Below are 12371 nucleotides of genomic sequence, written 5' to 3'. Positions count from 1 at the left end.
TAAGAATCTTGTTCGATAAAAAAATAATTATATTCATTAATTTGTATATCATACAATTTATTTTCAGCCTATGGTTCATTGCGTGTCGAGCAGCGAACCGGACTCGGGCGACACGCAGGTGGCGTCGGAGGATTGGAGAATGCAGGGTATCGCTACCAAGGAGATTACGTTGAATCAACCGAGTCTACACGGAAAGACCTATGTAGAGTCAACAGTAACAACTGGGATCCAGGTTGGTACCCACGTAGAGCAGGTCAACCGTCATCTAACTGTAATAGACATGCACCAGCCGGCTGATACGACACACCCAGAAAACACATACGCTGACTCACAGGAGCATATGGACACATCATCACCAAATCATTCCATTAATTCAGACACAATGGACCACTCTACCGTGGAAGATCAACTAAACGTCAGTAAAGAAATGACGGACGTTTCCTATTCGGAGATCGAGGTCAATCCGTTGCCAATTATAGGTCACGGTCATTACCAGCCAATCCTTTATCATGGCCAGCACTATGTCCCCAATGCGAATGTTTATCGACAGCAAGCCTTAGTGCCAGACCACGCTCATTACACCATGTTGCCGCAAATTAATGGCAAATTCAATGACAAATCGTGCGTCGATAGCAATCGCGTTGGTAATCAAATGGTCCAGCATGTCATGGAGCAAGACGAGATCGAGCAAAATTCCGAAGAAAAATCATTGGAAAGGCCAAATACCGGTGTTTCTTATTGTCCGCAGAATGTTGACTATCCACAAAAATTCGTTGGCATCGGGCCATCCGGCTTGTATCCACATTTGTATAATTATAGGTCTGACCCTAATAGTATTGCTGTTGTTAATTACACACCTAATAAGCAAGCCTACATTAATCCATATGTTTACAATCAGTTCATATATGCGCAAGATGACGATGACGCTGAGGAGAGTGACTCGTCGTCGGATGCGTAGTCGCATCTTTCTTTTCGCGATATTAAGACAAACAAGATAACTAGGCTTTGTATTACATCCATTTTACGGCTATTTATTAACTGTCAAGGGAAAGGGATAGTTTTCGAAGTATTTTTGAAGTGTGCTGAAGTGATCTTGAAGTGTTATTTTATGCCGATTATTGATTTAAGTACAGGGGGATTTTATTGTTCCAACGGAACCTGTGTTTTAAAGCCGACAAACAATTGACGAACACAGTTTACTAGGTTGGAAATTTGTGTACTTGAAAATACACAGAAATATTATTAGACTACCAAGATCCAGCTTGGACCGTAAATGGCATTTTCTTCTAAAATTAATTGATTTTGTAAATTGAATTGAAACCGATACCAGTGGCATTATTAGGTTGCGATCGGTTTATACCCGGTAATATTAAGTTTGTAATTAGTTTGTATTTAATAATTTTTACATCCGCGCTGTGGCGTGAGAGCGCATACGTTGGTTTATTTGCAGCGTTATTATTTAAATCGTACATTATTGCAATAATGTAATTGTATTATTAATCGTGTGTTGATCGGATTAATCAGGAAATTACTCCTTTTTATATAATAACAAAAAAATAAATTTTTACTAAAGTATTTTCTGATAAAAGTTATATGATTTTAAACATATACCTGATTCAAAATTACCTTGCAACATAAGCATGCGTAAACAGAGTTTGAGTTTGTCTCTTTTGGTATCATTATCGTTTGCATGTATCGATGAATTAAATTTGTCGCGTGATTTCTGCATTAAAAAGCATCGGAGACAAAAGATCAGGATATTAAAGCTTTCGAATCTTCCGATTAATCTTTTTTTCTTTTTATTTATTTTTTCGTTCTTTTTTTACTTTTCTGTAAATTAGAATTTTGCAAAACACTCTTGTCTCCTATGCTCGGTCGGGTGAAACTGTAAAGTTTTTGTGGACTATGGAACGGAATTTAAGTGAAAAAGTGAGAAAAGATAATACATCGGCATTGAATGATACACTGAAATGAAATGATATTAGCATGCGATTGGTAGGCTTGTGCCTGAGTTGATCGAGTTGTATTTGACAGATCTATACGTCAGAGACGTTGAAGCAAGCCGAAGGTGTGGTGAGCACGGTGAGGTGCGAGGGCAGGGAACATGCCCTCGGCCGCGGAATCAAGCGAAAGCTGGACTCCATCCATTCCATGCATTCTACTCTGCATGAAGACCAAGATGGTCAGTATTGTATGGTACTCTTAGTCGTTAATCGTATACAAGTAGTCCCGCTTAGTAGTAAAAGTATTCTACGAAGAAACTTTGATAACGACCGGCGAGAAAAGAAGTAACATGGATTTACGAGAACGCAGGCTTTCAAAATTTTTAATAAAATAATACACTAGGATTAATATTTCTATATATTTTGAAAAGACAAATATTTGTTTTTAAACTTCATGATTTAATGGCAAACATTAAACTAGTAAGCAAGTTATTTATTTTAGTTAAGTATTTAGTTAAATAAAATAAAATATTTTATTTAATTAAATATTTTATTTTGATACATGTATCGTAAAAAAGTTTCTTTGGCAGGATATCTTTTATTAGTTGCTATTTATGACTACGAGAAACGCGAAGCATCGTTTGTTGCATTGCTGATTTATACTGATTTCTTCTTCGTCCATGACAGAAAAACGATGGTTCTCGTTGTTCTTTGTCATTAAATAATTATCGTATGAATGTTATTATTAAGAGTGCTTCAATTACAATTTCGCCTTCACTAAAATCTGTAATTTAGAGACGTGCTCATAAATTATAAAATCATCGGCATTATCTAACTTGGCTTGCTGCTTCGATCGAAAATCATGTATGCTATTATTTTTCCTGCTCTAGTAGATCACTTATTAATTTATTATATTACTTGTGTATGTGCATGCTTGGTAACGTCATCGCATGATGAAGTATACGCTTGTTGCATTGCAATTGCTTTGGTAAAGCTTTTTTTGCAATATTCGGGATCTTGCGCGTGAATTGGCCGCAAGAGTGGGCTGAAAAATCGCTTCCTCTTTCATATCGAGATTTTAAGCCGGAAGAATGCACCATTTTGTGCAAATCGAGCAGTCGAAGCTGAATTCTTCAGATCAGTCTATGATATCAACTTATTCGTTGTAACGTCGCATTATTAACCACATTAACGAGAAGGCGAGGAGAGCAGGTAAGTGGCGTCAATACTAAATAGAAAAGAGACTTTTCGTTCATCATGTACGAGTCTCCAACGAGTCGCTTACGGAAATAAAGAAATAATTTCGACATTTGTACATAATGTTTTCGATGGTTCCTTTTTTTTTTGCGTTTACTAATTGGCTGTCAGGTTTGTTAATACCATTACCTTCGCAATTACATTCTCATCTGAGTGGCCAAGGGCTTGAATCATACGTTCATTTCGGAAGGGGTGTGGCTCACTACCGTGTGTTATTTCGACGTACCTTGTACATATACACCCTCATGTTTTGCGTACAGCATGTGCATATTCCCAAGGACGCAGGTTTTTTCCGAATTATTCCGCAGCGATTGGGATTGTTTAAAATTGAAATAATGAAATATAAATGTGAGATTAGTCAGGTATAATAATGAAATAATGAAAGTTGGATTACGCATCTATAACAGCGCAAAAAATCCAATTGTGCCATTATTAAAGGGGATTATATTCAAAATTGAATGAATTACCATAAAATGTATATCTTTTTTTATCTCCAACGAAATCAAGAACAATAGAGCTTATAATGTATTACAACTTGAAAATCTGGTTTCTATAAAGATCAATTCGTTCGAACGATGTGTACAGACACATGAAGAGATCTCGCGAACAAATTATGGAGAAGGGAATTATAGAACGAGCAACATTTATTCGACAAAATCATTGCATGTGCTCGAACCATCTGATATTTCATTCTGCCTCTGATCTCGCCTACCACCATTGAATGAAGCTACTAATCATTTTTAACGAGCACACACATGCGAGCAAGAAGCACATTGTTGCGATACTACTGGACAAGTAGTTGAACCATCAGTTTCGAACATCCCTCTGCAATACGCACCATAAGCATACCGGAACGTTTTGCTGTTATGCGTTGCACATTTTACTCGAGATCGATACAGATGTATGAGATGGAAATTACGCGGTGTCGTGTCATGTCTATATTTATATTAACATGTTTTGTATAGTAAAGTTGAGCCATTTCTAACAATAAGTGACAAAAATTCCGTCGATTGTTTCGGCCATAGTAAACTTGTAGATAATTGTGCCAAGTATATTTATAATACATACTATAAGTTCAACGCTTTAAAGCATTACATTATTCTTTGTACGTAACGATCTTTGTAAGACGATTCATGTAAAATTAAAAAGTGAGTTCTGTGCGCAATAATGCATACCAGATTCATCGAAATAAATTGTTCTTGTTATCTTGTTAATTAATCGTGATAACAAAAGGTACACAATTTGTTTTTTAATAAGAAATATTGATATTATAATATTTTTAGAGTTGATTATTAATTAATCCATTTTGTAATCTTTACATTTTTCAAAATTTCAAAATTACACGACTTCATGACTGTTTTCTATCTAATATGTCTGTAAAAAAAAATGTTTTTTTTTCGGAGATGGGCTTTCTTTATGTTATCTTCTTTTCAATTTCGCGGAAATCAGCCGAGATCATAAAAGTCTGAAAAACACCGTACCTTCTTTGGAACCTTCAGTAGCAGAGACAAAGGACGTAGACGACGGGAACCAATGGAAACTGATGGTCGGTGACCTAGTGTGGGGCGCAGCAAGAGGAAGTCCGGCCTGGCCGGGAAAAGTCGAGTCTTTGGGCCCCCCGGGTACTATGACGGTTTGGGTTCGGTGGTACGGGGGCGGGGGCGGTCGCACCCAAGTCGATGTCAAGGCTCTCAAGTCCCTCTCCGAAGGCCTCGAGGCGCATCACCGCGCCCGTAAAAAGTTTAGGAAGTGAGTCAGCCACCCCGACAGGGATGAACTATCGAAAGATGAGAGCCTCTTAGAGACGTCTCGTTGCCTTAACAGATATCGCGTTAATGCAAAAATGTATCGAGGGGGAAATAGAACGGGAGATGCTTGAGTATGTTTTTTTTTTTATATTATATTATTTTATCTCTTTTCTACGTCCGGCATTCGAACCTAGAACTGTGACACAGGCACGTTAACTTATTCTTTTATTTAGCGTTATTAAATGTTATAAAGTGGAGTTGCACAATGTCGCTTTCCTGGGGCTGCGTAAGATGCACGTGATTGTTATACAAATTTTAATTTACTAGTATAAATTAATTATACTATTTTTTTAAAGAGGAATAAATAAAGAGCGATAAATGCTATAAATGCACGAAGTAGATCTCCGTGAATTTGATACAAGATATCCACTTTTTTATCGCATTATGCGGCGGAAGTAAGAGAAAGGTCCACGAACGTTTTACAGAATCTCTCAATAATGAATTAATTTCTAATAGGAGTAAATCTCTTTACAGAAGAGTTCTTGTTAATGATCGTGACCGTATAGCATTTATTAGCAAGCCAACAGCCAATTAAATCTATCCCGCATAGCTTATTGCATAGCTACGGTTCAATATTCTTCTTGTTAACTTGCCAAAAAATACTGATACTTTTATGTGCTGGACATTACTATGTTAAGTAGTTTTACTCCAATCTCAGCCATCTTTCTTCTCATTCCCCTTTCTCTGTATCTGTATTAAAATATGTAGCTCTGGTTTTATAACACGCGACGATAGGTGATCGCGCAGATAAGTGTTAAAAACATTTAATTCGTAAAATTTTTTTTAAGAAAAAAAAATATATATATTCATTTTTCTATATGCAATTGGTTTATGCAATTTTTTTCGGCAAGAAAGTATCGTCAATTATTGTCTAGCTATTTTTCGTCTGATAATATAATTGATTCATTGGTGCTTGACAGAATCTGTTAGTCGCGATTTGTTCAGCTTTTAGATTTTTCTTGCTCTGATCGGGATCGAATTGCACGCGCGATCGCCAGTAATCATCTGTACTAACTGTACGATTTTCTCGTTCCTCCCCTATTTTTCTAGAAGTCGTAAATTGAATATGCAATTGGAAAACGCAATACAAGAGGCGATGGCGGAACTGGACAAGATAACAGAAGCCTCCAGCGACCAGAAAGATATCAAAAAGTCGTCCAAGGTGACATCGCTGCCGGCAACCAGCTCGAAGGGTATCAATGGCGCCGGCAGATCGGAAGCCAAGAGGTCATCGAAGAGAGCCGTGGCCACTGTGGACCATGCCAAAGCCGAACAGAAACATTGTCGGTGATCCGTGTCGATCACGATTGTTTAGCGAACATCCGCGATCGACAATTCTCGCCTGTCGTAAATCGCAAAGTGCCGACGATCTTCGCGCAGAAATGTAATTAGCCAGCTCTTTCAGTTTAATAAATTATTAACAACAAATCTACACGAATTACACGTCCCACAAATTTACCGATACATTTCCGTTTGCTTCAATCGACAACTATTAATCACAATCGCGACCATACGTAGCGGTTGTGGCGTGCGGGCACAATTTAGTGCAGCTGTGACGTGGATTCTATTACATGTAACGAATCTATTGGTGCAGAAATATGTGATGCTACGATGCTATGTTAATACGATACGAATGATATAAAAGGGAATCACCCTAAGCACGACACACTGTATCTCGGTGATCGCTGTGATCTGTTGCATCCGAATAATCTTCGAGCAAAATGTACAATTTTATCCCTACATGTTAAAATTCTTTCTCATAACTTAATCAATACGCTTTGGGACGTTCTGATAAAATGGAACGTCTTTGAGAATAATCAAAAGGCTCGTCTATGATTTTATTAGATCGAAAAAATAATTTTTGATTTCTTGGATGCAGAAGCGACGGCCACGGAGAACGTCGCGTTAAATATAGAGCTATATTACGATACTGGCAAGCGTTTTTTATTTTTGTGTAAATTTATCGACATGAAGCCTAAGCAACCGTAGCATCTGATGCAACATCTTTAGCGTATTCTCTTTGTAACAAACGACATCCGTTTTTAATAGAGAAACGGTCAGGCATGTAAAATTGCAATTGCAAATAATCAATAGCGACATACAGGAAACACTACGGCCGATTCACCAAAAATAGGCCTACGGCATGCATCCTTAGATTATTTACCCTAACAGATGTGTATGTAACCACAGAAAGTAAGTAGAAAAACGATAGCTTCTCACAGGCGTTTCTAAATTGGTAGAAGGAAAGATTACCGTTATCACACAGATGAATAATTTGTCATACAATTAATTTACTCGACGAACGATTCCTTTAATGAGATAACACGAAGGACGACGTTTGGTACGCAAACTTTCTACGATAATATGTATATTAATACGATCTCCCGGTTACTGCGCGCGATTTTTACAATTTACACGTGCAATTGGGAGGCATGGATGTTTCCCGAAAATATGTACTCGCCCACGTATTCGGGCGATCGTAAACAAACGTGTATAGTTTTAAAAAGATATTTTTGCGAACGAACCTTCATTACACTATCCGTAGAGAATAATGCATTTTTTTAGAAGGCTATACACAATGTATGGATCATTGTTTTACTGTGACGATGTCGTGCTACAGGCTCGTTGAACCATTTTAAACTTATATGATCCGCGCGATCATTTTCTTAAACGATGTTCTTTGAATGACGTAAACTTGGAACACGCTGTGACTAAATAATACGCGATTTAATATACTGTAGCAATCAGAAACCGCTGCAAAGTTCGGCATCCGGTGTTTTTAACAAGTAACGACACAAGCGATTGTTCTTTAATGATGTTTTAAATTAATTTAGATGTTTTTCAGAACATACAACAAATTTCGAGATTCCTAGATCGTTCTGAAAAATCATATTAATTAGATGAAGTCAAATGAAATGAAACTTTCGAAATAAGGGTTAAAATATACTATCGATTTAGAATTCCTTGGAAAGAATGGCTCTACAATTAAACATTACGTTTATGTTTCGTCCGTAAGAAGTCTTGTAATTATATACTTTAATTGCGACTTGATGCCGCATTGATTGGGTGATTATGTTTCTCTAAATTGCACTAATTGCAGAATTTAATCGTAATTTCAAGAATAAAAACATCGACGAACAATGAATTCGAAGGTATTTACATTTACATCATCGTGGTAACTTCTGCGCGTTCGGAAACATATATAGACAATAAAGAAGATGCAAGTATCAAAAAAGATCGCGCGATTCTTGATTTACGTTTTCCGCGACTAACGATCCGAATTTCTTTGAATCACGCATTAATTATCGCGTTCATCCTGATCGGTGTTGAGAAAATTACGTTATAAATGCACCGGCTGCATAATACTTAACAATACGGGTCCGCGTACAGATTTTTTAGTGTTATATTATACGCTGTAAATACGTCAACTACGACGATAACATACCGTCATAATAACGAATATAACTCAGTTGTAAGGAAGGCCAACATAAAACAACTAGTTTACGTACGAATAAATTATCGTTCGCAGAAACGCGACGAGTCTGTAAGCGCATATTTGCTTCTGAGATTAAAACGGAGCTACTCTTATATCAAAAGATAACTGCTTGATGTCACCGTATATTTGCGGGAAACCACAGACCATTCACGAAGACGGGTTTTTCTGCAAGCAAAATCTTGTCTAAACCGTATTGCTCTGTCTTTTCGTGAAGCAGGAAGTTGCCTGAGTCATATCTTTTCCTTTGTGACGCATATATAAGATTTTTAGGAGAAGACTATGAGAAAATATTTTTCAACATATTTACGAAGCTTAAATATAGAATATTTACCTTTGCTATATCTTTTCTGTGATTTAAGGTACGTTCTACGTATAACGTTATAAAACGAGGAGCATAATTAGTTGAATTTTTCCACGTGATCGTGACTTAGGCCACTTTCATCATCACAAATATCGATGATGTAGACGATGTAAAGCTCGTGGAGATTTTACGAGCAGTTTTCCCCCCAGTGCGCGTCTCTACTTAAGGACAATTATATCAAAGTAAATCAAAAATTCGCGATATCACATATTACTCGCTAAGTTTCACAAAAAAAATCTTCGACAGAGGAGAATCGCTTCCCGTGACACGGTTCGTAGCATTTCATCGTGACCAAGCGCGTTGCAATGCAACGTTTCATTTGATGAATGGCGAAAGACATATCACCGGCCGCGAATGACAATTCTTCGAAATCTACACGTTTCCAGTGAAGCATACTGTGCGAAAACAAAGATGAGAGAGAAGGATAATAGGGAGAATTTAAGAATATGGCGAATGGCTGTACACACACCCTTAAACGTCGTCTACAATGGCAGCAGGAGTATACAGTAAGACGTAAGCGGTAAGTTATTGACTAATGGGATTTTTATTCAAGAATAATCGACTGTGGTTGGTCAATAACTTACTGCTTATGTCTTACTGCATACTCCTGCTGCCATTGTAGACGAGGCTTTACACACACATGCGCACACATTCACAAACATACACTACGGGACCGTTTAAAGTTAAGACATTTCTAATTTAATCCGATTTCTCCTTCGTCTCGAATAACCCGTGCTCGAATATAGTCTCGAGGGCCGTTTTTACAAAACTCAACAATTACAAGAATTTCCAATTTTTCACGTTATATTAATTGTATGTACTGTGATTCACATGGCAATTTAGTTACTTACATGCAACATACAATTTTCAATTTCTCAGCAACACGTATGTCTACAATACACACGAGATAACGCGTTTTGATTATCGTTACGTGAAAAAGTTTTCTGCAATCACTTCTTCCAACAAGTGCACACTTACGGAAGTAAGACGGTACGACGGTATCATCAGAAAGTTTGTAGCGTTGTGGATGTTGACTTTTGCAAGAACGGTCCTCACAATTCGGCGCGTGGGTCTTCGCTAGTTCTTTCTCCTCTGGGATCGATGTTGAACCAGTTTGCCGAGAGCATTTTCTCCTCGCTCTCTCGGGCGTGCAACGCGAGAGTGACCGTAGTTTAAAAACCAGTGAAAACTTACCTCAGTGACATATACGCAAGAATCAAACGTCTTAAAAAGAATCGAGAATATATACTGTAGTGCCGATGTCCTTTGTATATTTTCCATGATATTGTAAATAGATATACATATATATATATACACGCCTTATTGATAATCACGCCGTGCGATAAACGGTCGACTCGGGGCACGATTGTTTAATGCTAAACGCAAATGTCGGCGGACGGTATCAATTAGGTACACGAGCCGTCGAGCGAACGATGTCGGGCGTGTGTGTAATAATGCATCTCCATCAACAGCGAAAATTGTGGCTTCTAATTATTTGACACGTCATAACGCGCGGAAAGTGAGAAGAGATACTTATAGGGCTATTTTATAAGAACATTCTTTACGGGTCGTTACATGACGTAAGTAGAGTACGTTTAATACACGCCACACGTTTTTATACAACATGAAAGTAAAATGGGAGAAGTAGTTCTTAAACCACGATATACATATGTTCTACGCAAATGTGTCCTGTCTTTAACGCGCTCTGTTATTTTTACCATTTCTTTCCTTCATGTCGCGAAGAAATTTTACTTCAGCTCAGAGATATAGGAATAAATTTTTTACGGGCGTACTTCTTCCTCGATGGCTCAGTCAGCTCGACACCGTAAATTTAACGAAAGGCCTACATCGTCGGAAAACCCGTGTGCGTCGCGTCGACTGGACGAGATGAGTTTGTTAGAATAACGAAGAATTACGGCGTAGCGTAAGGAGTACAGTTGACGGTTTAATCGGACGGAAGACTATTAGGCGCGCACGGCGAATCTTTTGGAGAATTATATATACTGAGAGTTATTGGAGCGTGAGTGAGATTCACGAGATTTTCGGCAGATATTTATTGCTCTATTATTATTTATCAAAAGTAGAGAGTATTTACGGAGCGGTTTCGTTCGCTTGTTGTGTTTTGAGAGAGATATAACGAGGAAACGCGAGCGTGCGGGCGCATTTTTTGTCCCCTGTAACGGAATGTACAGTATGCATGTGCGTGCAAAAAGTGTATATGGTACGGAAGAATGTGCATGCGCGAAAGAATCGTGATGAAAAACGTAGGAGCAAGTGAGGAACGGAATCCTCTTAGCGAACGAATGCGATTGCAAGCGGCAACCAAAAAGGAGAAAAGGAGATGGGATAGTTTTTCTTGGTAGCGACAAACGACTTATCGTGATCGCATTACAAATTTACGAGAAATACGACCGAATGCACTTTCGATGTATAATATAAATATTATTGCAGATAACATAGCTATATACGTATTATATCAATTATCAGTGGTATTACACAATAAGAGATGATAATTTTATATTTACGAGAGAAAGAGAGAGAGAAAGAGCGAGACAGAAATGAATGAATGAGTCGCTTATGAGAGAAAGAGAGAGAGAGGGGGAGAGATCGTTAAATTAAATGAGTGTAATATACAATGTACGATGAAACTCCTCCTCCTGCCCGATTTTTCCTCCCCCAAGCCCTGCACCCGAATTCCATGCTAGGACGAATTAGCTAAAGGCTACCCTATTTAACACTTAGCATAATATTTATATATAAATATAAATATATAAATATGAATATATATAAATATATAAATATAAATATAAATATAAATATAAATACATATATATACATACATGAGAGATAGAGAACATAAAGTAAAAAAATTGGATAGTCTCGGGGAGGGCAATATTTGCCGGACCCGAGGAAAAGTATGAAGCTATGTGATCCACTACTACTAGTAGCTTTTAGCTGTAAAGACTTATACTTTATTTTGTAAATTTTGTTTATACAATGTTTGATCGTTCACGCATAATACTATTGTATGTGAAACTAAGTTAATAAATCATTAACATGTGAAGTGTTGAATCTTGTGTAGTCCATTTTGTCGACAACTTATACATAAGTAAGCTTCTTCTCCCTTTTTAAAAATTAAATTTAAATAAAAAGACGATATTATATTATAAAGATGGTATACTTTGCAAGTAGTTGATTATTCATATCTTATTTTTCGATAAAAGTTTTCAATGTAATTAATTCGATGACGTCTTTCCTGCCTGATAAAGATTTACAATTTAATAATCCTTCTCTATTTAATTTTTTATATAAAATTTTGTACACTTTCCTGTTTTCATACAGTTATTAGTTTTATAAATATAGTTAGTTTTACAATAAACAGGAAAAGGTATCGCCATCTAGTGAAGGGTAGTCAAACTCACAGGGGGTTGATTCGGATAATCGATTCATATTAAGTTTCAAATTACTATTGTGATAGAAAAATTTATAATTTGACGTAATATTTA

At 37.1% G+C, this 12371-nt stretch overlaps 1 protein-coding gene across 4 annotated transcripts in view; it reads left to right on the top strand.

Annotated features, from left to right (window-relative positions):
* Positions 1–11937, top strand: part of LOC139820684 (uncharacterized) — a 202402-nt gene extending 190465 nt beyond the window's left edge. The window contains exons 6-9 of one of the 4 annotated variants that reach the window (XM_071791122.1): positions 68–232; positions 2035–2182; positions 4703–4949; positions 6059–11937. In XM_071791122.1, coding sequence (XP_071647223.1) covers positions 68–232; positions 2035–2182; positions 4703–4949; positions 6059–6299 — 801 coding nt within the window. In that variant the 3' untranslated portion in view covers positions 6300–11937. Of the gene's footprint in view, positions 1–67; positions 233–2034; positions 2183–4649; positions 4950–6058 lie in introns of those variants that run through there. The other 3 variants (XM_071791120.1, XM_071791124.1, XM_071791123.1) reach the window with 3 other exon arrangements.
* The last annotated feature ends 434 nt before the right edge of the window (positions 11938–12371 follow it).

This window comes from Temnothorax longispinosus, chromosome 10 (assembly GCF_030848805.1).
Source record: "Temnothorax longispinosus isolate EJ_2023e chromosome 10, Tlon_JGU_v1, whole genome shotgun sequence".
In the NCBI taxonomy this organism is placed as follows: domain Eukaryota; kingdom Metazoa; phylum Arthropoda; class Insecta; order Hymenoptera; family Formicidae; genus Temnothorax; species Temnothorax longispinosus.
The sequence above is the reverse complement of the archived record's forward strand: the minus strand, read 5'-3'. Positions and strand labels throughout refer to the sequence as shown.